Genomic DNA, 23,015 nt, shown 5'->3' on the forward strand with positions numbered 1-23,015 from the left:
TCCTCGTGCATTTGTTGAGAAACGCTTTGAGATGGTGTGAGAGAGGAAATGTCGGACGCGTACGAGGTCTGGGTGGGATTTGGTGGGAGAGCGGGTAATGGGAGAGGCTTGTTTTGGTCTGGCTGGAAGGAAGGAGACGGAGATGCGGATGATGGAAATGGCGTTGAAAAAGGCTGATGAGAATGAGCTGGATAAAATTTCGATTAGTACAATAATGTAAACATGTAACTGAAAGCTAGAGAAAGCAGTACGACGACAAAAACCAGACAAGAGCATTCGCCGAGATGAAAGTTCGGCCGCATCAAAATAAACCAGACTCACCGTGCCCATTGCCCGTATCACCTCCCTCCGTCCTTCCCATCAAATCTAGTAATCGCAAGCCTTCCTTGCCCATCTCGCCCCACACCCAACCGCAATCTAAAAGCGCTTTGCACCTAGCGCCCAATCCCTCGCGCACAACCTCAACCCGCTTTGTTTCTAACTCTTGTTCCTTAGCTGCGAGATGAGCTTCGCATGCTTGTAGTTCTACCTGTGCTTGTGATAGCTTCGTGTTTGTCGCGCCAGGAAGGGAGGAAGAAGAGGGTAGAGAGGACATGGAGCCTGAAGACGAGATTGCATTGAGATTCGAGGAATTTGAAGGGTCGCGTGGGTGTCTATTGGACTTGGATGATGCCTTGATGAGGCGTGTCACGCTATAGGGAAGTGACTAGTGAATAAGTAGCATAGATGAAACAAAACGAAAAACGACTTGCAGAATCTCGCGATCACGCAATACAGCTCCTACATCCTCTTCCAGATCTTTCAAGCCAGCCAGTTCTTCACGCCATCTCTCAACAGCTTGTGTATACCGATGTAAAGCGTCATCTGAGCTCGCGAGGACCTCGACAAGGGCTGTAAGTGTCTGCGAGGGCGATACTGACGACTGATGAGAACCGGACGATGGTGAGGCTATGGCATATGCAGAAAGAGACGTAAGAGCCGCATGAGAAAGCGGGAAGAGAGCGAAGAGGTGTTTAATGTAGTCTTTTTCGTGATGGATAAGGTTGGTTAAGAGACGCGAGTCGGGTGGGCGGTGGACCATATGTTGAGCTCACCGCGCAGGGTGGCGTGAACGTGTGTGTGCGATGGAGTGGACGACGACGAAAGGGCGTTGCTCGCTGTAGAAGACGATGAGGGAGAGGAGGAAAAGTGAGGAGAGCGGGTTGTGCCTCAGGATGTCATTTCCGAGTCCGATCTCTGCACGGCTAGTTATGTAAACAGTGCAGGACCCGAATTGGGTAATCAAGTTGGATGAAAGTGGAGCCTCGTCATATCCTCGCGGCACCACAGCCAAAACGTACTTGCACTGGTCTAATCGCACGATAAAATACAGATATTCATTCAAAAACCATGAGGATAACGGCGTACATAGAACGTGCCGGGAAACATAGCAATTGACCTGGCTAGAACGTGTTTTCTCGAGCAGACATTGGCAGACGCCATCTTGGCGATTGTATTTCCGAGTCGACCGCAAAACCTCGGATGAACCATTAATATCAAGGTATTTAATGCAGTTCAGATCAATAACTAGCAGCACGGTTTTTAAAACACGAGTTCTGATGAGAGAAAGGCATGGTAGAACAGACGTCATCAGATAAAATGAGCTTCAAGAAGACCTCGCTGTTCGCGCCTTACAATCAAACTGAGAGATTCCATGGATCCAATAATTTATCACCAGTATAACTTAGAATATTACAACAGACCAACACGAGAGAAGATATTGACATATGAACCATCGCGGAGCTCTGCCGTCTTTTTCAACTTCGACGCCACTCCGTCCCATCCTGAGAGCGGTAACAGCCTCTTACTTCCTCTTGGGGATGTTGGAGGTGGTGCCAGGGCAGAGGGTGAGGGTGAGGGCAGGGTTGCCGCAAGTGAAGTCAACGTTGTCAGCAGGGGTGTAGCCAGCTAAAGACCAGTGGTCAGATCACTTGATACAGCACTCGGGAAAGAAGAATAACTAACCAGCGCCATCGTTGTCGGGGAAAGCGTAGGCGTTGGTGCAAGTGTTGTAGTAGAAGGGGCTGTTGGGGCCAGGGCCAGCGTTGTTGGTGCATCCTCCTCCACTAGCGGGGAGAGCACCACCGCTGCAGGCCGACGAAGACGAGCAGCAGGGGGAGAAGCAGGTACCGGATCCCGGTCCAGGGACGGGCTAATAATGTTATGGTCAGTAACTTTGAATATGCGTGCGCGGAAATATAAACTTACGCATCCAGAGGAGATGGTGCAAGCGTAAGCGTCACAGGTGGTGTCAGCGGAGGAGATCTCCATTCCGACGTTGTAACCGTAGATCAAAGAAATGTCGTAGGTCACGCTTCCTGGAACAGCGTACTGTAGAGAGGTTGTCAGAGAAGTCGAGGAGTGAGGTACAATCTGAGACTTACGAAGTTGAACTCAGCCCTGGAGTAGGGAGTAGTACCGTCCCAAGTGGGGCCACCAGTGGTGCAAGTTAAACCGTCGCTCGAGCAACCAGTACCTGTGAGATTATTAGTGAGATCCCAGCCCAAACACACAAAGTCAAGTAAGAGCTACATACCGACGTTGACGGCACCGTCCCAGTTGGTGCTGATGCCCAAGTCAGAGCTGGCACCGGCAGCAACGACAACATTGTTGTCAATGGTACCGAAGCTGGTCTGAGTGAAGATGAAGACATCCTCAGTACACTTGTTGATGAGGTTCAACGACTGGGCGTTGGCCGCAGTGGCGAGAGCAGCAACAGCGAGGAGAGAGAGAGCAGCCATTGGTATGATTGTTCGTGAGAGGTTCTGATGTAGAATGAGGACTTTGGGACGTGATATGGCGAGCTTTTATACTGTATTCTGCTCTACGCTTTGGTGTGCATTGCACGGCGGACTCTGGGGATTCTGGGGTTGCCCATGGCAGCCAGTAGAGAGGAAAGATGCAGTGCACATGTCTGTGCCCCGCTTGTCGGCCTGATCGTTCTCTGTAACCTGGTAAAAATAAACACTTCGATAGCGAGAAATATTGATGGTCCAAACGCAATGAGACTGATACATTCGAGAGTGGAGTAAAAAGGCGGTTGGGTGATACGGTAACTGAGATTCTGCTCCACCCCACATACGCTCCAAAGACATCACGTGCGGATAATCTGAGCTTAGTCATCGACGATGCTCTGTGTCCGATCACAAATCACGCGTCAAAGCACAAGCCAGTGGAGCAGTCCAGCGTCGCGAGCAGGAACACTGCAGGAAGTGCCAGGAACATGTTAAAATCTGTATTCGATGCCGTAGACACATCCTCTTCCAATTTGACAAGTTTCTCATGAATCTATTCTATTTTTGCATCACTGTAAGCTAAAAATGAGGGTGCAAACTTCAACGGATCAATACGTGATGCCCATCCAGCTAGCTTTCAAAAGTTAGCTGAAATGAAATGAACACTCACAATGGTTGAAAGCCTATAGTATGTTGGTCTCGATCGAAAGTCGACTCTCGAGAGTCGTCGTGGAGCTCGAGGAGACTCAAGGAAACTTGGCAGAGTGATCGTGTCTCTCAACGTCATAACGCCAAACGCTCGCTAAGCCCCGGTGCATTTATTGTAACCGGCCGTGCAACTGTCGGATCAACAACACTAGCACTGTAATCTGTTGGTAAGTCATGGCGGCATCATTTGAGACTCTATTTCTGAGCTACTTTCCAGCCAATGCCAGCTCACAATGTCAATGCCAGAATATGTCATGCGTGATCATCATGGCATGAGCCGCAAAGAACCTCGTTACACGGCGTTATTTTCCGATGAGTTGCGCACGACGCACCGCGAATCATTCGACTCGGACTATCGAATTATCCAGTGTGATTGCTGATGTGACTGGCGTATATTGTACATGTCTGGAACGCAGTCAACATACGAGGCGGACGAATAGGACAAAAGCAATCAAGAAAGTGAAGGTGATAAGGAATATAGCAGCGACACGGGCCTAGAAAGCCTTTAGAAGCGGTACAGAAGTCAGTTTACATGTTAGGCTACAATGAGACAACGGAAACGATGGAATCAACCCGAGATATGCGGTGAACAACCGCCACGCATGACATACGGAACACTAAACATCGATGGTATCTCAACTCATTTATCTTCCACTGAATCCATCTGTAGCAAACGGTCATTAGCACTGAATATTCCGACTTTGCGCAGATTTACTAACCACGGTCACTTTCTCCCTGATTTCGGGGTATATCCTCCGCTGTCTATTGAAATGACTTCACCAAGAGTTAGAGTATGCATCTGATGATAAAGCCTTATCGTATTATCATTATCAAACTTACTTGATCAACCAGTCCATCGTGTCTTTACCAGCTTTTTTGCCTCTGAGCTGGATTACCTCCTCCACACGTTCGAGAAGATCCCTAGATAGAGAGTCGACAAAGCTGATCGCACTGACACCGTCCTCAGGAATCCACAAGGCCCGAAGGACAAAAGCATCGGTGTACCTTGGATCCCTTAGTGACAGTGCGTCTGTGGTGCGTCGACAGTGAATTGCGGCCATACCGACAGTATCACCGACGACTGAAAGAGGTAAAGTGTATGTGCGCACGAGATGGACAAACTTGGGATGTTTTGTCACACCAGGCAAACTCGAAGAAGCACGCGCACGAGGAGTTTTGTAACCCGGTCGTGCTGGCGCTACATCGTCATAATGATCGTCTGAGGTGATAGGTACCAGGCGAGCTACAAGCATGACGCAGAACTTGTCTGCATTTTCAGGGTGGTTTGTAAGGTCCAAGGCAGCGACAAGGACGGGTACAAGAGAAGATGATATGGTTTTGTCTCCACGAAGGTGCTCGACGAATTTAATCAGAGGGTGACGTTGTAGGACAGGCTTTCCATTTTGTATGAATAGGCAGGATGTCTTATGTGATGGCCTGTAACGACTTTGTCAGTGTTGCACATATAGGAACGAAGCACCATTCAGAAAAAGACCTCACCAATGTGCTTTTTGACACTAAACGTGGAATATCAGCGATCCCGACGAGGGAGTAGCACAAAGTTGGCATACTTTCTTAGAGCAATAACCGACAACCTTACACTGGCCATGAGGACGCCACGATGTGGTAGGTTACAATATAAGGTACATATCCTTGAGTGGATAATGTACAGTACTCACTCCGCTACAGACTTTGTACTCATCGGGGTCTCTGAGGGCCCTACATTTTGAACATTCGAGTTTAAGAAACTTCTTGGAATCTGAGGGCATTTGGACTTGTATATGACGTCAATTATCGGCTATTCTTTTGAAGTTGCTGAGCACTACAATGTGCTATGGTATATGCTTGCTCTTTCAGATAAGATTTATGTGTGTTTTAGTGAGGGTATGGCAGAAAAAACAGACGACAAAACTTGGAAATGTGCGAGCCCTATTCATGGGCGCTCTAAAGAAGCATGGCAGACACGCTGTCTGTTCTATGGTTTGCCACAACAGGGCCATATTGGGTAACAGTCACGTGCTGTGTGACTGTGATAAGATCGAGGGTGTACTATTCCACGCATTCACAAATCACATTAGCGATCGAACCGTGACTCCGTAAAAGTTGTGGTTTGTATAAAGGATTCAAAGTGAACGTTTATCCATTCTGCACTTTAGAAATGGCACACGGACACCGCTTCCGTCTCAAAAATTGGCTTCGTGGTAGAACACGCACCTTGCGATCAATAAACATGAGCCGATAACTGTAATCGAGCCACTCCGAACTCAACTTCACAGAATGGCTTCTCATTGTGGTACATTTTCTGCTTGCTTTTCCTTTCATCTCGTGTCTAATCTTCTCTATCTTCGCACATATTCAGTCTGCATTAACGTTCGCGCTTTTGTCCCGCTTTGTCGTGGAAAGTCGCGTCCCATTATCCCGCTTTGTCGTGGACAGTCGCGTCCCATTATCTTGACGCTTTCTCAAAGCGCTCATACTATAAAACCAAAGGTGATTTCTCCCTTCAGACACCATCACTCACCGCTCATCACCGCTTCTCCACACTTCTCTCTCAATCCCATTCCATCTAATCAAAACTCATCAACACACTTACAATGTCCAACTATATCAACCCTCTCCACCCTCCCATTCCCTCCGCCGCTCACTCCTCCTACACCGCCCTAGCCAACGCCTGCCCCCAAACGCTCCCCCTTCAACCTCCCTTCGGTCCCATCCTCCCCACCGTCCGTCGCCTCCCCCAGACTCCATGGACTCCCCACTCCAAATGGAATGCCACCATGTCCCGCAGCAAACCTTCGCAGCCGATCATGTTCGACCTTTTTGGTGCACGGAGCATGGGACTCGGAGTGCCCATGCGCGAAATGTCAACTAGGAGTGCCAACGCGATCGAACAAATGATCGTAGGTGCGAGGGATAATGTAGCTGCACTGATGGCTGGCTCGGGCGGCACTCGCAAGATTCGTTTCCGCATTATGGTAAGTCTCAACCATCCACCCCATTTCTTCTTTCTTTCATGCTGACGACACCCACTCAGTGGCCTGGATACGAGCATCTCGACTTCAATCGCACCATCGAGTTGTGCACTCAGAACGGGCCCATCACACGCGGTCAGATTGTTTCGCAAATCTCGAGCATGTTTGCTCGCTTTCTTGAGGTTTGTGTTTCGCTATCGTATTCTGTAATTTATCGGATACTTATACCCTTTTCCCCACCAATCAGAGGCTGCCAAGCGAGGCTCCAGGACCACACGGTCAAGAATGGCGTACTGGACCCCCTGGAAGGGGCATCAGCTACGACCGCCTTATCCTCGTTGCTCTCTGGAACGTTTTCGAGGACACTTGGATGGCCGAAGTCCTCGTTGACGTCCGGTAAAAGCAGCACGAACGAAAAACATTTTGTATCATTGGATCATCGCATATGTTCCTTGTTCATAATTGACTCTGCAATCATCTGGCTGTATTACTAGTAACTTTCTCCTCTCTTCTTTCTTGGATTTCTTGGTGCTATCAGCATATTATTTTATCTCATGTATCCTTAATACCATATTCCAGCATCCTCATTATCCTCTAACCCACTTCGTTATATATACCCTGTAGATAATTTCCATCTATCTAATAGAATGATATTTGTTTCTTACATCTTAACTAAACTTGTCAAAGCTCCTGCAATAACTGATGTCCTCGGTGAAAAAATTCTACATATACATTCAATCATCTATAACATATAACCAAGCACAACAGAATCCGGGTACATCTAATCATTGTTTGAATGCGTTCCATGCTTCATTGAGTGCTCCAAACACGCCATTCGCGATCATCCTTTGCTCTAGCGTAGTATTATTGACATTAAGCTATGCACGCATCAGCAACGAGTCGATCAATTAGTTATCAGTAGAACTCACCTTATCGGGATGTAGCTTCGCAATAGCCTTGGTATACCTAATCTTAACCTGTGACGGACTGACAAGATCTGCCATTCCAACCTTCTGCCACCCTAGCTCGGGCCACAGCACATTGTCTAGGCTGGCCACAAGAGCCCTTATGTTCGTCTCTTTGCCTCCTTTCCAAGCCAGTAAACGACCATCAACGCTGTCCTTCAACTCATGTCTAGCTTGATCTTCAGCATCCGCTGCATCGTTAGCTTCCCTCAGCTTGTTAAGAGCTTGTGACGGTGGCGACGGACGCCTACTCAGTGCAGGTGGTTTTCGCTGCACAGGTGGTGGACGAGGCTTGGGTGGCGCTGAAGAAGCACCTGCTTCAGAACTAGCGCTTGCCATCTTCCGACACCTCCCAGCTCCCCTTACAGCCTCATTTCGTACATTAGCAGCAGCCCATTCAGCCCCAGCTACAGACTCCCAGTCCTTCTGCGCCAGCTCCCACTTTTCTCGACCTTCATAAGCCTCAGCGCGTCGCTTCCAGGCCTTCACGAGGCCGTCAGCGAGATCTGCCCCTGAACCATCTTCCTCCCGCACAACTTTCGCCTCTCGAGCGGGATGATACGATACGCCGATGATCTTGATGACAGCGGAACAGTCGTCGACAGCAGCCGTGTGATTTCCTGTTTTCAGGCGGGTCAAGGCTCGGTTGTTGTACAGTGGAACAAGCAAGAGATGCGAGTGAGGAAGGGCAGCAATGGCGGCAGAGTAAGCAATTTCTGCATCGGCATACTGCCCAAGTTTATATTTCTCCGTTCCGGTTAATTTATGTTTGTTAGATGCGGTGATAGCAGAGAGAGATGCTGAGACGGTCTGCCTCTGTACAAGTTGGATGGGAGAAGGTGCTCGAGCAGGAACTGAGGATGGACCAGACTGCACGATTTCAGCTTTGGGTCGGCCACGACGGAAAGGTGACTTGTACGCGACGGGAGCGTCTACCGACAGCGACAGTAGATCATTTTCTTTGGGCTGTGGCTGGCGGCTAGGCTCAACATTCGGTCTTCTCGATGGTTTCGGCGGCAGAACATCAGCAGAAGCACCCTCGCGATCTCTTCTCCTAGAATCATCATCATCATCATCATCATCTCTAAATGAAGCTTCCTGCATCCACCGAGGTCTCCCATCTTGCGCCTGAGGTGAACTGGCACCTTTCGCCGCAGCCGCTCGTTCTTCGTACAGCTTCTGTGCTTTCTCTTTACCGTCTTTCCAGAGGGCATTGGCGCGATTGAATAAGCTTATCCCGATTTCGTTCGCTTGTGCAATTAGTTTATCAGCTTGTTCTTTGAGGTCACCATCTTGTTGCTGGGACTCGGAGGGCGATGAAGTTTCACGAGGACGCTGGGCATGTGCTTGAGGCCGAGTCCGAGCACCTTGACGTCGTCGCGACTCAGAAGAATGATCTATATCGCGCTCGCGACCTGGGACTGGGCGTCGATTCGAAGGCGGTTCTGAACCTGCACCATTAGATAACAGTGTTTCCAAGGCAGCCTGGACATCCAGTCCAGTGTCAGTAGCGGCGAGGGCGACGCGCGCTTGTTGCGGAGAAAAACCCATCTCTACTATTTGGCCAATAATGTGAGGTGGCGGAGAGACAGGCCTGGAGGATTGGCCAGATGTAAGGGGACGGGGAGAAGGCGTCGCTCTGTTAGAGTGGTCCTGGCATCCTCGTCGATTAGTTGGTAGCGCCACGAGCAATAGTGTCACAACAACATACATGCGAATATATATTTTTTGCCACTTTATCGATGGGTTTGCTTAGGTCACCCAAGATGTCATCTCCATGGTCTGAATCATTATCTAGCAACCCATCTTCTCTGTTACCAAAGTCGAAATCACCAGGAGAGTCCGAACGTGAAAGAAATTTGTGTGCGGGGGCTTGCAAGGGAGACACAGACTCGGAGGTAAAATCATCTATATCCCATATAGACTGGGATGGTTGACTGCGGGTAGGAGGTTTCGTAGTGGGCTGGGGTGAAGACAAACCACCAAGATCCCAGTCGTCGTTATGAACGGGTGTGGCTATCAGAGAAGGTTTAGTATCGGCCTTCGGCGCAGATGAAAACCCCAAGTCCCAGTCATCTTCTAGACTGCTGCCAGAAATCGCCAGCGATGGCTGTTTATTTGACATGGACTGACCGAGCGAATCAATTCCAGCCCAGGTTGATGAATGGGATTGTCTTTGGCTTTGGGCTGCATTGATAGTCCGTTGATACTGCTGCGACTTCGCTCTCTCGACCATTGCAGCGCGTTCAGCGATAGTCATATTCGCACCACCATTTCCCAGCCCTTTACCCAATGACCCCGACAACAACCCACTGAAAGCATCGCCATTGCTCTTGCTTGCGTTTGTAGCCTGCGTTGCCTGTACTGATCTATTACTTTGGGCTGGGCTGGAGACTGCGGGAGACTGTATTCGAGAAGAAGGCTGAGAACCGGATGAAGCTAGCAAAGAAAAGACATCGTTTTGAGGGCGGCGAGGGTTGGTATTTTGTGGAGATATAGCGCCAAGTTTTTGCGGCTGGGTTGGTTTTGTAGGCGCAGATGAGTTCCAAAGGTCAGCGAAAGAATCAGACATAACTAGTGAAACCGTGTCGACTAGCTATTCGAGACGACGATCCTGAGTGTTGATAGTCACGGTAAGCAACTAGATATTTACTATGGAATGTAGAGCATAAGATGCGCCAAAGATAAAGGAACCGCTGCAAGGTAGAGGTTAGAAAGAAAATGCCTGAAGTTGTTGTGAATCCTTCGTAACAAGCAATACCGCAGCAGAGGACAAGACCGCAATAAATTTGAGTGAGCAAAACGAAGCTAGTTTGGACCGCACTGATACTCAGGTTAGGGTTCCGCCTTTCAGACAGACTAAGACTTGGAGTTGGATTCGTTACCATGGCCATTCCCCATATTCTATCCACCTATCCTCACTCTACACAAGCCGTTGGAACAGCCATAATAATGGTGTCTTTATGATCTGATCTGATCCTTTCATTTCGCCACGCAAGCAAGTCGAGAGGCTCTTAATGGAGGATATTCATTCTATAGCCTCACAACGATAATAACCAGACCAAAGCAAGGTCAAGAGATCTGTCCTAGGAGTTGTGCCACTCGAGGGACGCGGAATATGACGAGGTGCCCATGACCTGATTCAGAGTGCAGTTGGCAACAAATTGCGCGTTCTGGGGCGAAGAAAGCATGGTCGCCGACATTCGGGTTGGCACTGTCGGGCTGAGGAGTAGCCCTTGGGCTGTTGCTGTGCTCTGTCCTCGCCACCAAAGTACGGCGTTAGTGAAGTGTCAAAACACAAGTTATTTACTTGTGGCACTATCGTTGTTGAACGTTGGTTGAATTGCCGTGCTATTGCAGGACTATCTGATATCGAACACCATACTAATGTAGCAGTTATTATTTGCTTGGCTGAAGTGGACTGCATAGACTTGGAGAATAGAGGATGAAGGACAAGTATTAGAATACTGATTAGGTGGTTAGGTAAGTTTCTCCCCAGTATTTTATCTTGTCTGAGACTCACCATATCTTAATTTTCATAGTGTTGATGTCACTCAGAATTGACTGGGTATCGTATATCGATTGGTCTTCTCGTCGATGGACGCAAGCGCTAAACGTCATTCGACTCCCATACATATCAGCGATACGTCCCACTCCATGTACAGTCCTGTCGTGTAGTTAGCTCCGTAGTTTACGTCTACATGAGGTATCCTCCGGCACACCTCCTTCCCACTCCAAGACACAAGAGATGCAGAATTGCTACCTTCACCGGAGGAAGAATCCCAAATTTAAAAATGACCAGTGAAATGGAGCCTTTTGACGGCGACTGCGTCAAAACACTACTTCTGCTAGGTAAGTGAGTTGTGGTATCGTGTATTGAGTCCAGCGCGTTGAGATTAGCCATTTATTTGACAGGACGCCTCCCCTGTATCAACTTAACTTGCAATTGTATCGTATGCTGAATGGTTAAGAAGCTTTGAATCCACAACCCGAGATTCGCAGAATGCTATAAGGAGTCTACATTCCATCAATCATCAGGCCAGGCCAGAACAACAGCCTGGTAGAGTCACGCTATCTGTTCTTCTACTTGATAGCAGACAGTTGACAGCGCCATGGAAACTACGCATTCCGGAACTTACCGGTCCCTTAGGTGAATGAACACAGCACTTGCTGGATTTGGCCATCCTAAGCCTCCAGTCACCACTTCACTGCCGAGTCGTTGTAGCTTCTTTCCCCGCCGTCCGCAATGTTCCACCAAAGCCATAATCCAGGTTGTACCAACCAAGCCGAAAGAAACATCAGCAAGTGTGCGAGTCCGGTGTCTTCACGTCACACCTAGATCAGACCTTTACGCCAAGAGAAGAGATAACGAGCTGTGGCCATGTGATGTCCGAATGTCTAGGGGAATTACAGTATGTCTTTCTATAGAAACTTAATCATATTCATTCCATAGAGATATCTGATCCAGATACATGTAAGATACATGTACAAAGTTCTGGCTGCGTATATCAATGCAGATTCAAAAGTTTTATGGCATTCTACAAGCTGTCACGGTCCTTCTCCCAACTGGCCCAATGGTCGGCATCTACATCTGTCGTCTTTGGGACCATTCAATAACGCTCGAAAACCTTTCCTCCGATCATCATTGGGTTCGAGACCCGACCATTGCATATTCCACGATTACACACAAATGTTTACACGGTCAGGAGGGCGGCCATCATTCGTAACATTGGATCATTGGATAAAATGTCTTTACATTCACGTCACCTTTCTTAACTGGCCGTTGCATTGCTGCAAGCAGGAACAGGTGAGGCTGTTTTGTCTGTCAATGTCAGTAAATGCGAGATCAAAGGACTCTGGAAGGGTACAGCTATCTTATCCTATCACTGACATTTCCAACAACTACTGTCACATTGCAAGCAAGAGCGCCGTTCTTTACCACTAGCCTGCGCCACCTAGCGGAACCCTGAGGTAAGTTCTGATTAGTGTCACGATGGATTCTAGATGGACATACACTTCAGCTTCAAATTCTATCACCACACATATTCGCTCTCAAGTTACGCCCATGTCTTTCCTCCCAAGGATGGAATCCGGAAATATATATATATAGGCAAGGTTTCGTCGAACTTTTTGACACCCATCTTGACGTTTACATCCTTTCCGAGTACAGAAGAACATGCATTTCCAAGTCACTAAACTCGAAGACTGGGCTCAGTCCGATGAATACCACAACTCCTTTCTAATTCGCGAGGACGCGACGCTGGAACACGCTCTCCAGACCAGTGTCCAGAATGATTTACCGGACAGGGCTGTAACGGCCGCCCAGGGAAAGTACTTGAAGCTCCTCATACAGTCGCTGGGAGCTAAGAGGATACTGGAAGTGGGGACTCTTGGGGGGTGAGTCAACCACATATTTCTACTTGAACTGTCACTCACGATATCTGCATGCGCAGATACTCCACAATATGGCTCGCTCAAGGACTGCCTGACGATGGGGAACTCATTACTCTTGAGCTGTCGGAGAAATTTGCGCAGGTATGTACCTGCATATAATTAATAATGGCAAAAGTCATATCGATAACTTACTGTCGCACCAATTGCGCTAGGTGGCGCAGGAAAACATTGACCACGCTGCCCTTTCTTCCAAAGTGAAAATTGTCATCGGAGATGCTACTCAGACTATGAAAGAATTAGGCCCTGCGGAGTCCTTTGATCTCGCGTTCATAGACGCTGATAAACCGAACAACCTTACCTATTTCCAGGAATCTAAACGCCTTGTTAAGAAGGGTGGAGTCATCGTAAGTCAATTATCCTTTGTATTGACTGGTGTCGATTCTGAGAGCAAAAATTTCACGGCGTTCAGATCGTTGATAATGTCGTTCGCAACGGAAAAGTTGCGGACCCGACTTACTCAGATGAGCCCGTAGAAGGCATCCGAAAATTGCTGAAGAATCTTAAAGGCGACACAAGCGTTGATGCTACCACTATTGGGACAGTCGGAGAGAAGGGCTATGATGGCTTTTTATACGCCATAAACCTTTGAACCTGCATTATCACCTATAGCTAAAATATCAATCTTGTACGTGTATCTGGATTGGGTATCACTATAAATTAGGATTATGGGCTTGCTGGCAAGTTGCTGTCATAGAAATACAAATGCAAGTTGAGCCGTTGCTTCAGATAATTTTCGAGTTTAATGAGGCAAATATGATCAGGCCTACATCTGCGGAAAAGTGCCCCGCCAAAACTGTTATTAGAGCTCTGAGCAGCTTTTTGCGCTCGGCTAACATCGGACTTGACTGCAGATGTAGGGGGGTATATACACCTCAGCTAGCACTTCTTGGTGTCAATGGTCTAAAATGAAGGATCCCAAAGGTTGCATTGGTTATTTCACTTAGGTTCACTCCCATGGTTTTTAATAAATCTAAGTGAAACTCAGCCGCTGCCCAAGAGGCTATATAAATGACTTTATTATTTACCTAAGTGAAACTACAATAGATGTTAGTTTAAGGTGATCTCTAATAAATGTAATGTAACATACCTCAGCCGCTGCCCAAGAGGCTAATAGAAACAACTGAGGTATTCCTATACTAAACCCCCTACTACTTATAGTTGGAGGTGCTACTCACTACAGTATAATGACTCCTAGGAGTACAATTGTGCTCCTAGGAGAACAATGGTGACTCCATGGAGAACAATGGCTGCTTTAGCAGAGACTGGGTTTATCCGGTTTTGTCACTCCCACTCAAGTGCAACCGTAGTCCCATAGCTTTAGAGAATTTCCAGTGTTTTTCGTGAGTGAGGGGTTTAGTGAGAATGTCGGCAACCATATCTCCTGTAGGAACATATCTGATTACTGCCTCTCCCTTTGATACTAAGTCATCTTGGATAAAATGATATTTCCGTTGAATATGCTGACAAATTATGACATTTGTTTATAGTATGAGAAAAGATGCATTGGCCAGGGCTTGAACCTGGGACTCCAGCTTTCATGGTCTGGTGCTTTACCAACTAAGCTACCAAGGCGTACTTGGAAAGCATACTGATTGGTTGCATGCCCAGAAGGTCCAGAATCACTGTACACGGGTGCGGATCCCATTATGTTGTGATAGCCTCCCTCACCCGTGATAGAGTGATGACGGATTACATAATAGTAATGGCACTAACATGGATTACATCTCATAACTATAGTGGGGAAAAATTTCTCCGGGTTGCTACTGGAGAGGAGTTAAACTCCTCTCCAGTAACAACCTGGAGAACTTTTTCCCGACGTAGCTTTGAGATGATCCGGAGTTTCCATATCTGAAAATTGTTGGGTCCAGTGAGAACTGGACATGCGGATGTATCGCGTGCTGTGGTCATGGTTCCGAGGTTGCCGTTTCAAATAAGAATTATTTCCTGCGTAGCTTTTGCGCACCAGGGCTCATAACCTAATAAACCTATGTGAAACTCAGCCGCTGCCCAAGAGGCTATAGAAATGACTATATTATTTACCTATGTGAAACTACAATGGATGTTAGGTGATCTCTAATAAATGTAATGTAACATACCTCAGCCGCTGCCCAAGAGGCTATAGAAACGACTATATTATTTACCTATGTGAAACTACAATGGATGTTAGTTTAAGGTGATGTCTAATAAATGTAATGTAACATACCTCAGCCGCTGCCCAAGAGGCTATAGAAACAACTGAGGTATTTCTATACTAAACCCCCTACTACTTATAGTCGGAGGTGCTACTCGCTACAGTATAATGACTCCTAGGAGTACAATTGTGCTCCTAGGAGAACAATGGTTACTCCATGGAGTGGTGGCTATGCTCCATGGAGAACAATGGCTGCTTCGGCAGAGACCGGGTTTATCCGGTTTTGTCATATGCACGGAACTGCAGATCTCATGTAAGAATGATAGCTGCTTGATTGTCACAGTGCAATGTTGTAGGTCCATTTTGAGCATGTCCAATTTCTTCAAAAAATGTCCGAAGCCATGCAAGGTGTTGTCCAGCATTGCTCAATCCAATGTACTCTGACTCCGTGGAGGATAAAGCTACCATACTTTGTCTTTTGCTTGCCCAGGAGATTGCTCCTCGGATGGTGATAAAAACAAAGCCTGATGTTGATTGAGACGTGTCTGGGTCTCCAGACCAATCTGCATCCGAATATCCATAGAAATCCATGTCCATGGAGACATCTGTGCCATCATAACGTAGTTCCATGTCCCTGGTTGCTTTCAGATATTGGAGGACACATTTTGCAGCTTCCCAGTGATGGCTTCTTGGAGCTGAGCTATGTCTGCTTAGTATTCCAACAGCGTAGGCAATGTCTGGGTGGGTTCTGAGCATGACATACATGAGGGAGCCTACAATTGAGAGGTATGACACTTGACGCTGTCATGCACCAACGTTGATTGGTAGCATGGACAGGTGTCAATAACAAAGCAAATATTCAAAAAGACTCACCTTTGCGCCACACAGGCACAGTGCCACGTGGAATAGCAATCCAGTTGCGCTCACCTTTGCTTTCCATTCGGTACTTTCCGTGTTTCGGCATTTCGGCAAATTTTCGTGTCGCCACTGGCTACACATTGCATTGCGCCCTCACCTTCATTGTTTCCCTTACTCCCCTTCCTTTGCCTAGCCCCACTATGGGCCCCTTCCTCTCCTTTTTATTCTCACCTGACGGTCGTTTCTGGATCCCCATTCTAATCCACCTCTTCGTCACCTCCAGCCTCCTCCTCCTCATCTTCTTTGCACCCCCACCATTTCTGATGTCACCACTTCCTATCCACTTCCGTCGCCGATCCGTCGACTACCACATGCCACTGCTGATATCAGCAAAGCCCCAGCGGCCGGTCCAAATAGGGCAACAGGTCCATCTTCATGATGTTGATCTGCCATCATATACCATCAAAACGTTGGTCGCTCATCTTGCCTGGTTGGAGCGTGGGTGGGTAGTTTTTGAGCTGGAGAAGGTTCATCCCCTTGCGTCGCCCATGTTCATTGCTCCCATTCACTTGGGTACACTTATCTTTTGTCCATCGTCTTCGCTACAGCTACACCTATCACACGCTGCCTGGGACTCACTTGTTCCAAATTGGAACTACTCCTCTCCCTCCCTCGTTTGATCAGGTGGTCCAACACAACCAGTCCATTGGTAAGGCCATGAAACTGTTGGATTTGGACTAGGTGGTGGACCGGTGGCTCCAGTTTCTTTTTTTTCAGCAGAACATTCATTTACAGTGCAATTATTTTTGATTTTTGAATCATTTTTATGGACACATATTTTTTAGAATGCCTGACTGACAATAAAGGAACTGTGTTGATACTGATAGTGTTTTGCCTTGCCCTTTTTTTACTGTATCTTCCCATGACATCATGATTTTCCTGCTCTCTTTTTGCTATTGGACTTTACTTTATGGCTGTACAAACCTGTGACATTACTCACAGCATTCATTGTTCTATCCCTTTCTTTTCCTTTTTTTGACAATCTTATCCTGTACTACCTACGCAGGATTCATCAGCGTACATTCCTTCCTTCATGTTCTTTCTCAATCTTTTTGCACAACTATACTGTGCATAGCCTACTTTTCTTTTACTATATAAACCCCTGTATTCTACCTTGTAAAAAAAAACAACAAGAACTTGAATCCAGACTTCTTCTCTAAATCTCAAGTTCACTACTCTGCTACTTGTGATCCAGTGTGGTCACAACACTTTGTTAGAATATACTCTGACATACCAATACTCCATAGGATAATACCTCTGATTTGTAAGCCAGCCCAGTATGCAGCAGCTATTCTGTGTAAGACGTCCGTGGTTGCATGTCATGTTTAAGGTCCTACATTGTATAACCTTGGCCATATAGCTCAATTGGTAGAGCAGCTGGCATGTATCCAGAAGGTTCCAGGTTCAATCCCTGGTCTGGTCATTATCCAATTTTATCACCCACTGCTACCACTGTTAACTGCTGTCATCGTCACTTGTCACTTTTTGAAAGTAATTGTCATCGCTTTCGATTAGAGTCCTTCTGAGCACTACAGTCTGTGCGTCAGGAGCCTGCTATCACTGGGAACTTTGTCACCTCGTCACTTTGTCATTCTCAAACCTAATTTGTGCTACGATTAGCAAGGTAGTGCTTGTCTATACTCGCCACAAAGCCCCTATCTTCTACATTCCAACTATCCCTCCTCCTCAAAACCCACACCCATACATCTCTGGGTTTTACTTTGAAGGATCGTTATACATACCACCCCACGAACAACCAGAGCACCCACTGTTCTAGGAGGCAAAGCCCATAAACAAGTTCCGTGGAATCTGGGAGGATTGTGTGTTAGTTTGTTTTGTGTGTGGTTTTCTAACAATTGTTCTCATCATCGACACCGTACGCTTAACGCGGGTGGCTGTATCACGCACAAATGTTCTTTTGTTGTCGAGTATCAAGGACACAGAGAACAAGTCATCGCCGAAGCTACCCAACTAGGAAAGATTAATTTAATCTTGGGCTGGACCTGGCTATTTAAACACAATCCTGAGATCGACTGGCAGACAGGGGTTGTCACATTGTCACGTTGTCCTCAGGAATGTAAGAACTTGGGTAAACCAAGTCGCGTCCGTCAAACTGAGCGCCTTGAGAAGATAAACGCTGGTCACGTTTATGAGCTCCAATCTTTAGAAAAGATTGACGACGACGACGATGAGGTAAAACCCGAGGAAGAGATTAAGAGGCTGGTACCTCCCAAGTACCGTGACTTCTGGAAAGTCTTTTCAAAACATAAGTCAGAGCGCTTCCCAGAGGCTAAGCCTTGGGACCATGCTATAGATTTGAAGGACACCTTCAAACTGAGAAAACATCAGACCTTCCAAAAGCCCTATGACGTCCCCAGTGTTCTTCATTCCTAAAAAGGATGGTAAAAAGTGTATGATTATGGACTATCATTACTTAAAATCTTGACAAAAATGGATCTCAGATGGGGGTACAATAATGTACGCATCAAAGAAGAAGATGCTTGGAAGGCCGCTGTCATACATGAAAAATGTTTCATGTATGGACATGGCATTCCACGACATATTGTACCCCGCAGAAAGTGTGAGGAATTGATTTTTCTTATCGCATTCCCGTCATGTCGTGGTTAGCAGACTCGATCCCCGTCACTCCTCTTGCCCTTGGACTAGAGATTACAGCAGGTGTCTTATTACTTTTATCCTTTTTCTTCTTATTCTCTATTCACACTTACGTCCTATTGTACCTACGACGAGGTAGACTTGTTGTCGACCCTCGAGAAGATATCCAGATGACATAGCCACGATCCAGTGCTATGTCTGGGAATACTTCGGAGGAATATTGATAAGCGAAGAAGGTTGTGAGTCAGCGCCTTCTCATGGGCTTACTGATACAGCCAATCGCACATCCCTTACCAATACGTTTTCTCATACAATTAGTAAAAATGATAGATCGGACCACCTTCTCCCTTTTTCTTATTGGTTAGCTAGCTGATCAGACCACTTTCTCAGTTTTTCCCTTTCTCAGTCTGACCATTGCCATTCACTATATAAAGAAGTACATACTCGATGTATTGTTCTCTAGTTCAATATTAGTTTGGATTTGCGCTCATACTGATACTCTTCATTCTCATACCCTGATTCACCGCCTTCCAGCAAGGACTTGACCAGGCATTGTGCTTTGTTATATAGCTTTGTATTTGTTGCCTGACAGAAAGTACCTCATCTTAAAGCACACATTCCAAAGTACTATGTCACAAAGTTTTATATTTTGATGACCGCTAGTTCTGGAGATATGAGCCAAACAAGAATGCTTGTATCACACTTACTGTCAGCCACTGGCAGCCACACTGAAATCTGACCATATGGCTTGCACATGGTCAGTTTCTGAAAAAGGGAAAGTGAATTTCCCATGACATAATCTGCCTTTTTCTCAACAACCACTTCACCAATCACTCTGGTTTTTGGGGAGTAGGTAATACTTTTACGCCCCTATTAGTCTGGATACTTTTGGAGGGCTTCTAAATAAGGAAATTCTCCAAAATTCTTGTTTTACTGTGGAGAAGGCTGAATTGGCATTTGTTTCTTATAAATAGAACACTGTGCCTGACTGAGTCAAATTGCTTTTCTATTCTTAGTCTCAAAAAGACCACTCTAGAATCATCTAGATTCCCAATAGATGATTCTGGCCTTTTGAATTTCCATTAGATATTTTGGTACTACCATTTGTAATTACCAACTAGGAAGGAGCCCCTATAGCCAAAAGGTATATAAGGAGGCCAACTTTCCACCCAATAAAAAAAAAAGCTTTTACTTACAAGCAGTCCCCACATAAATGGACAACCACTCAGAAGTCAACTAGCTTTTGCCTAGGAAGCATACAAGAGGTATTGCCCACCCTAGGAAGCTTAGTCATCAAGTCAAATCTGTCACAGATAACAGTAGTCCAAGTGTGATTACAGTCTGTGATTGTTTATTATTTGCCACAAGTAGCTCTAGTATTCTATAGTCTATCTCAAACTTATATCAGTCATCTATTGATCTGGTGTAAGCTCATCTGCAGTCAGTCACTGAAGTATAGTCAAGTATTGCTTCACCCTTCTATTGACCATCAGTGTATCATAGCTTGTCCTTTATCAAGTGTAGGACACTATTATCTTTATCCTATTAGCCTCTCAACAAGTGAGGACTATCATTGTCACACCTAGTGTTGGCTATATCTTGAAGCTAGTCATGTAACACTTCAAACTCACACGTACCCTCACACTTCTATTCACATACTACCACTTGTCCTTTATATCACCAAGGACATATCTACCATTGTCATATTAGTCTTCCAGAGCACAAGGACTATCGACAGACTCACAACAAAAGGGATAATTAACTTCCACCCCATGAATGAACTAGGTTATTACCCGTTGTCCAGCTTAGGTTGTAAACTTCCGGTAACCCTAGGATAAAGAAGCTTTGGTAGCTATCCCATACCAAACACTTTATCAACAAGACACCGTGTTCATGTGCCACCGAGGATCCTTCGAGCCCCTCATGCCAACGGCATCAAAGATGACAACAAAGGCGTAACCCTGATTGACCAATCAAGGGTTGCCAATGTTAGAATCAGGCAGGATTCTGATCTTCTGGAAGTCTTCAAGAAAGACGTCTCTTCAGAAGAGAAGGCGCGCCTTGATGGCAATGAGAACTATTTATGGGAAGACGGGCTCTTCCATTTTCAAGACAAGGTCTATGTGCCTGAGTCCGCAAGGATCAAGGCAATAGATAGACATCATGACACTCTAGTGGCTGGGCACCCTGGATGGCAACGAACAATGGAGTTGATCTCCAGAAACTACATGTGGCCTGGCATGGTCAAAGACATACAGGAATACGTAAAATCCTGTCTAAGATGTGCCATGGTTAAAAACTCACATAAACCGCCGGCCGGGAAACTTATGCCAAATCCGATACCAGCTGGTCCCTGGCAAGATATATTGGTTGACTTCACGACAGATCTACCTGAGTCAAACGGGTACGATTCAGTAATGGTGGTAGTAGATTGCTTCTCCAAAGAAGTAGTATGTATTCCCACCAATAAAACTATTACCGCCGCTGGCACAGCAGATTTATTTAAAGATTTTGTATGGTCTATCCACGGACTGCCAGAAACGGTTATCTCCAATAAGGGACTGCAATTTGCTAGTGAGTTTACAAAAGAGTTATGTCGGATGCTGGGCATCAAACCCAAGTTATCAACGGTGTTCCATCCGCAAACTGATGGACAAACGGAGAGACTCAACCAGGAGTTGAAACAGTATCTCCGGATATTTATTAATGACAGACAGACAGATTGGGCCAAGTGGCTAACAATAGCCCAGTTCTCATATAATATTAAACAGTTGTCGGCTACGGGAGGGGCACCATTAGAGGTAATGAGATTGTACCTCCCAAGAATGGATGTACAACCTGGCAAAAGCAAGAACAAGGCTGCTGGGAACATGGTCAAGGACATGAAGTCTGTCTTAAACGAAACGCGCAAGGCGCTATTCAAAACTGCAGAGCAGATGAAAGACAGGGCAGAGTGTAGACGCTCTAAGGCTCCTGACTACAAGGTTGGTGACGTGGTCTGGTTAGACACCAACCACTTAAAATTAAAAGACCGGCAGTCTAGAAAACTGATTGAAAAGTGGATTGGCCCTTACCGGATTAAGGAAGTCAAACCAAATGCAGTGGAGCTGGAACTCCCAAAACGGATGAGGGAAGTACCCACGGTCAATATTAGCCATGTGAAACCTTATAAAGGACTGCTGCCGGGACAGCACGTGGACCGGCCTGGACCGGTTGTAGTCACCCAGGAAGGTGAAGAAGAGTTTGAAGTCGAACGAGTGGTGGATGCATGCTTGAAGCGTGGAAAATTAGAAGTCCTAGTCCTATGGAAGGGCTATGGAGACGAGGACAGAACATGGGAACCGGAAGCCCATCTGGACAATTCCCGCAACGCTGTTTGCAAATTTTATTCTAAGAATCCCTCGGCTCCTAGGAAGCTTAGAGGCATGGATTCGAAACTTTTTAATTCCCTTTTTCAACCTATGCCCAAAAATCTAACTACTACCTCTGGTACTTGGTCTCGCCTGGAAGTCGAGCCTTAGAGGGGGTAGTGTTACAATAACACATTTTCGGACCTTTAATTTTCATTCTCCTCTTTAAACCTTTTACTGTAGTTTTCTCACATTGTGCCATGTGGCACTTTCCCTTTTGTTCAAACTCCTCTTTCTCGCGCTACGCTGCCCTTCTTCTTATTTTAGCTACAAGTCTCTCACGCAGTGGAGCTGGTCACACGGGCTGCGTCCTCTGACATCATCAGCCACTGCTTTATCAACTGTATAGTACAACATGTACAAACAACCGGGTAACCACTCCCTCATCATTATCTCTACAGTTGGTTCTAATTGTGCGCCAGAGTAACAAACTCTTGGTTATTACACATGTACAAATAACCCTGTAGTAGTATATATACCCTAATAGATCAAGGAGACTCCTCAGCGAGTCCTCTTGTTGTATACCCACAACTAACTCGGTCCTACCTAAGGGGTAACCACTCCCTCATCACTACCTTTATAGTTTGTTCTAGTTGTGCACCAGATTAACTAACTCTTGGTTGTTACAGAAAGCCATCTTGAAGTATGTGAGGGGACTGATTGTACCAGGAAACTTCCAACATAGGAGATACCTGTTGGGCCCTACTTGGACGAAGAACAAATTCTCGAGACAGCTGTCTGCCAACATGGGCCCACAGTGAAGGTAGTGGTCAGACAGTTTTATTTCTACTCCAATAACACTGTTAATAATATGACACATGCACAATTGAACAAGTCCTGCAATATACCCACCAGACTCAGTATGATCATATATGTATGCCATTCAGAGCGCAATCTCTTTGACAGTCCAATAAGATACCAAAATCTGGGACGAAGCGACGGTTAAAGAAACATCGTAAAGGTTGGTTAGCGTTGGTTAGGAGATTGATGTCGAGGTTAACTGCAACAACTAATAGGGGATGAGTCAGGGACTTTCCTGGGTGCTCCCAGAATAGCCCAGGGACCTT

General features: G+C 46.3%; 10 protein-coding genes across 10 annotated transcripts; 5 read left to right on the top strand and 5 right to left on the bottom strand.

Annotated features, from left to right (window-relative positions):
• Nucleotides 1–1,843: 1,843 nt before the first annotated feature.
• On the bottom strand, nt 1,844–3,134 carry SERLADRAFT_435826 (uncharacterized protein; the record flags this gene model as incomplete). The annotated part of the gene is made up of 6 exons (XM_007316081.1): nt 1,844–1,947; nt 2,005–2,191; nt 2,248–2,370; nt 2,424–2,515; nt 2,576–2,804; nt 2,853–3,134. 6 exons carry the CDS (start codon nt 3,132–3,134, stop codon nt 1,844–1,846), a joined length of 1,017 nt encoding a protein of 338 aa, XP_007316143.1.
• Nucleotides 3,135–3,789: 655 nt separating this feature from the next.
• On the bottom strand, nt 3,790–5,428 carry SERLADRAFT_462501 (uncharacterized protein; the record flags this gene model as incomplete). The annotated part of the gene is made up of 6 exons (XM_007316082.1): nt 3,790–4,146; nt 4,202–4,256; nt 4,323–4,919; nt 4,983–4,999; nt 5,054–5,083; nt 5,162–5,428. 6 exons carry the CDS (start codon nt 5,249–5,251, stop codon nt 4,123–4,125), a joined length of 813 nt encoding a protein of 270 aa, XP_007316144.1.
• A 648-nt stretch (nt 5,429–6,076) lies between these two features.
• On the top strand, nt 6,077–7,126 carry SERLADRAFT_414216 (uncharacterized protein; the record flags this gene model as incomplete). Its single annotated transcript, XM_007316083.1, has 3 exons — nt 6,077–6,457; nt 6,517–6,636; nt 6,702–7,126. The coding sequence occupies 3 exons, from the start codon at nt 6,077–6,079 to the stop codon at nt 6,852–6,854; spliced, it is 654 nt and encodes a 217-aa protein (XP_007316145.1).
• Nucleotides 7,127–7,129: 3 nt separating this feature from the next.
• On the bottom strand, nt 7,130–10,193 carry SERLADRAFT_447272 (uncharacterized protein; the record flags this gene model as incomplete). Its single annotated transcript, XM_007316084.1, has 3 exons — nt 7,130–7,332; nt 7,384–9,072; nt 9,131–10,193. The coding sequence occupies 3 exons, from the start codon at nt 9,989–9,991 to the stop codon at nt 7,240–7,242; spliced, it is 2,643 nt and encodes an 880-aa protein (XP_007316146.1).
• Nucleotides 10,194–10,777: 584 nt separating this feature from the next.
• On the bottom strand, nt 10,778–11,123 carry SERLADRAFT_384030 (uncharacterized protein; the record flags this gene model as incomplete). Its single annotated transcript, XM_007316085.1, has 2 exons — nt 10,778–10,902; nt 10,962–11,123. Coding segments are annotated over 2 exons (215 nt in total), but the record flags the coding sequence as incomplete, so codon positions are not given.
• A 331-nt stretch (nt 11,124–11,454) lies between these two features.
• On the top strand, nt 11,455–12,138 carry SERLADRAFT_462506 (uncharacterized protein; the record flags this gene model as incomplete). The annotated part of the gene is made up of 2 exons (XM_007316086.1): nt 11,455–11,831; nt 11,888–12,138. Coding segments are annotated over 2 exons (507 nt in total), but the record flags the coding sequence as incomplete, so codon positions are not given.
• Nucleotides 12,139–12,218: 80 nt separating this feature from the next.
• Nucleotides 12,219–13,602, top strand: SERLADRAFT_462507 (uncharacterized protein; the record flags this gene model as incomplete). Its single annotated transcript, XM_007316087.1, has 6 exons — nt 12,219–12,390; nt 12,441–12,529; nt 12,590–12,816; nt 12,873–12,954; nt 13,026–13,217; nt 13,283–13,602. 4 exons carry the CDS (start codon nt 12,596–12,598, stop codon nt 13,460–13,462), a joined length of 675 nt encoding a protein of 224 aa, XP_007316149.1.
• Nucleotides 13,603–14,141: 539 nt separating this feature from the next.
• On the bottom strand, nt 14,142–14,781 carry SERLADRAFT_435831 (uncharacterized protein; the record flags this gene model as incomplete). Its single annotated transcript, XM_007316088.1, has 3 exons — nt 14,142–14,333; nt 14,450–14,581; nt 14,638–14,781. 3 exons carry the CDS (start codon nt 14,779–14,781, stop codon nt 14,142–14,144), a joined length of 468 nt encoding a protein of 155 aa, XP_007316150.1.
• Nucleotides 14,782–17,806: 3,025 nt separating this feature from the next.
• SERLADRAFT_343581 (uncharacterized protein) lies at nt 17,807–17,983 on the top strand (the record flags this gene model as incomplete). Its single annotated transcript, XM_007316089.1, has 1 exon — nt 17,807–17,983. A coding segment is annotated over one exon (177 nt), but the record flags the coding sequence as incomplete, so codon positions are not given.
• A 378-nt stretch (nt 17,984–18,361) lies between these two features.
• SERLADRAFT_347386 (uncharacterized protein) lies at nt 18,362–18,550 on the top strand (the record flags this gene model as incomplete). The annotated part of the gene is made up of 1 exon (XM_007316090.1): nt 18,362–18,550. A coding segment is annotated over one exon (189 nt), but the record flags the coding sequence as incomplete, so codon positions are not given.
• Between the last annotated feature and the right edge of the window lie 4,465 nt (nt 18,551–23,015).

This window comes from Serpula lacrymans (genome assembly GCF_000218685.1).
Source record: "Serpula lacrymans var. lacrymans S7.9 unplaced genomic scaffold SERLAscaffold_4, whole genome shotgun sequence".
Lineage (NCBI taxonomy): Eukaryota > Fungi > Basidiomycota > Agaricomycetes > Boletales > Serpulaceae > Serpula > Serpula lacrymans.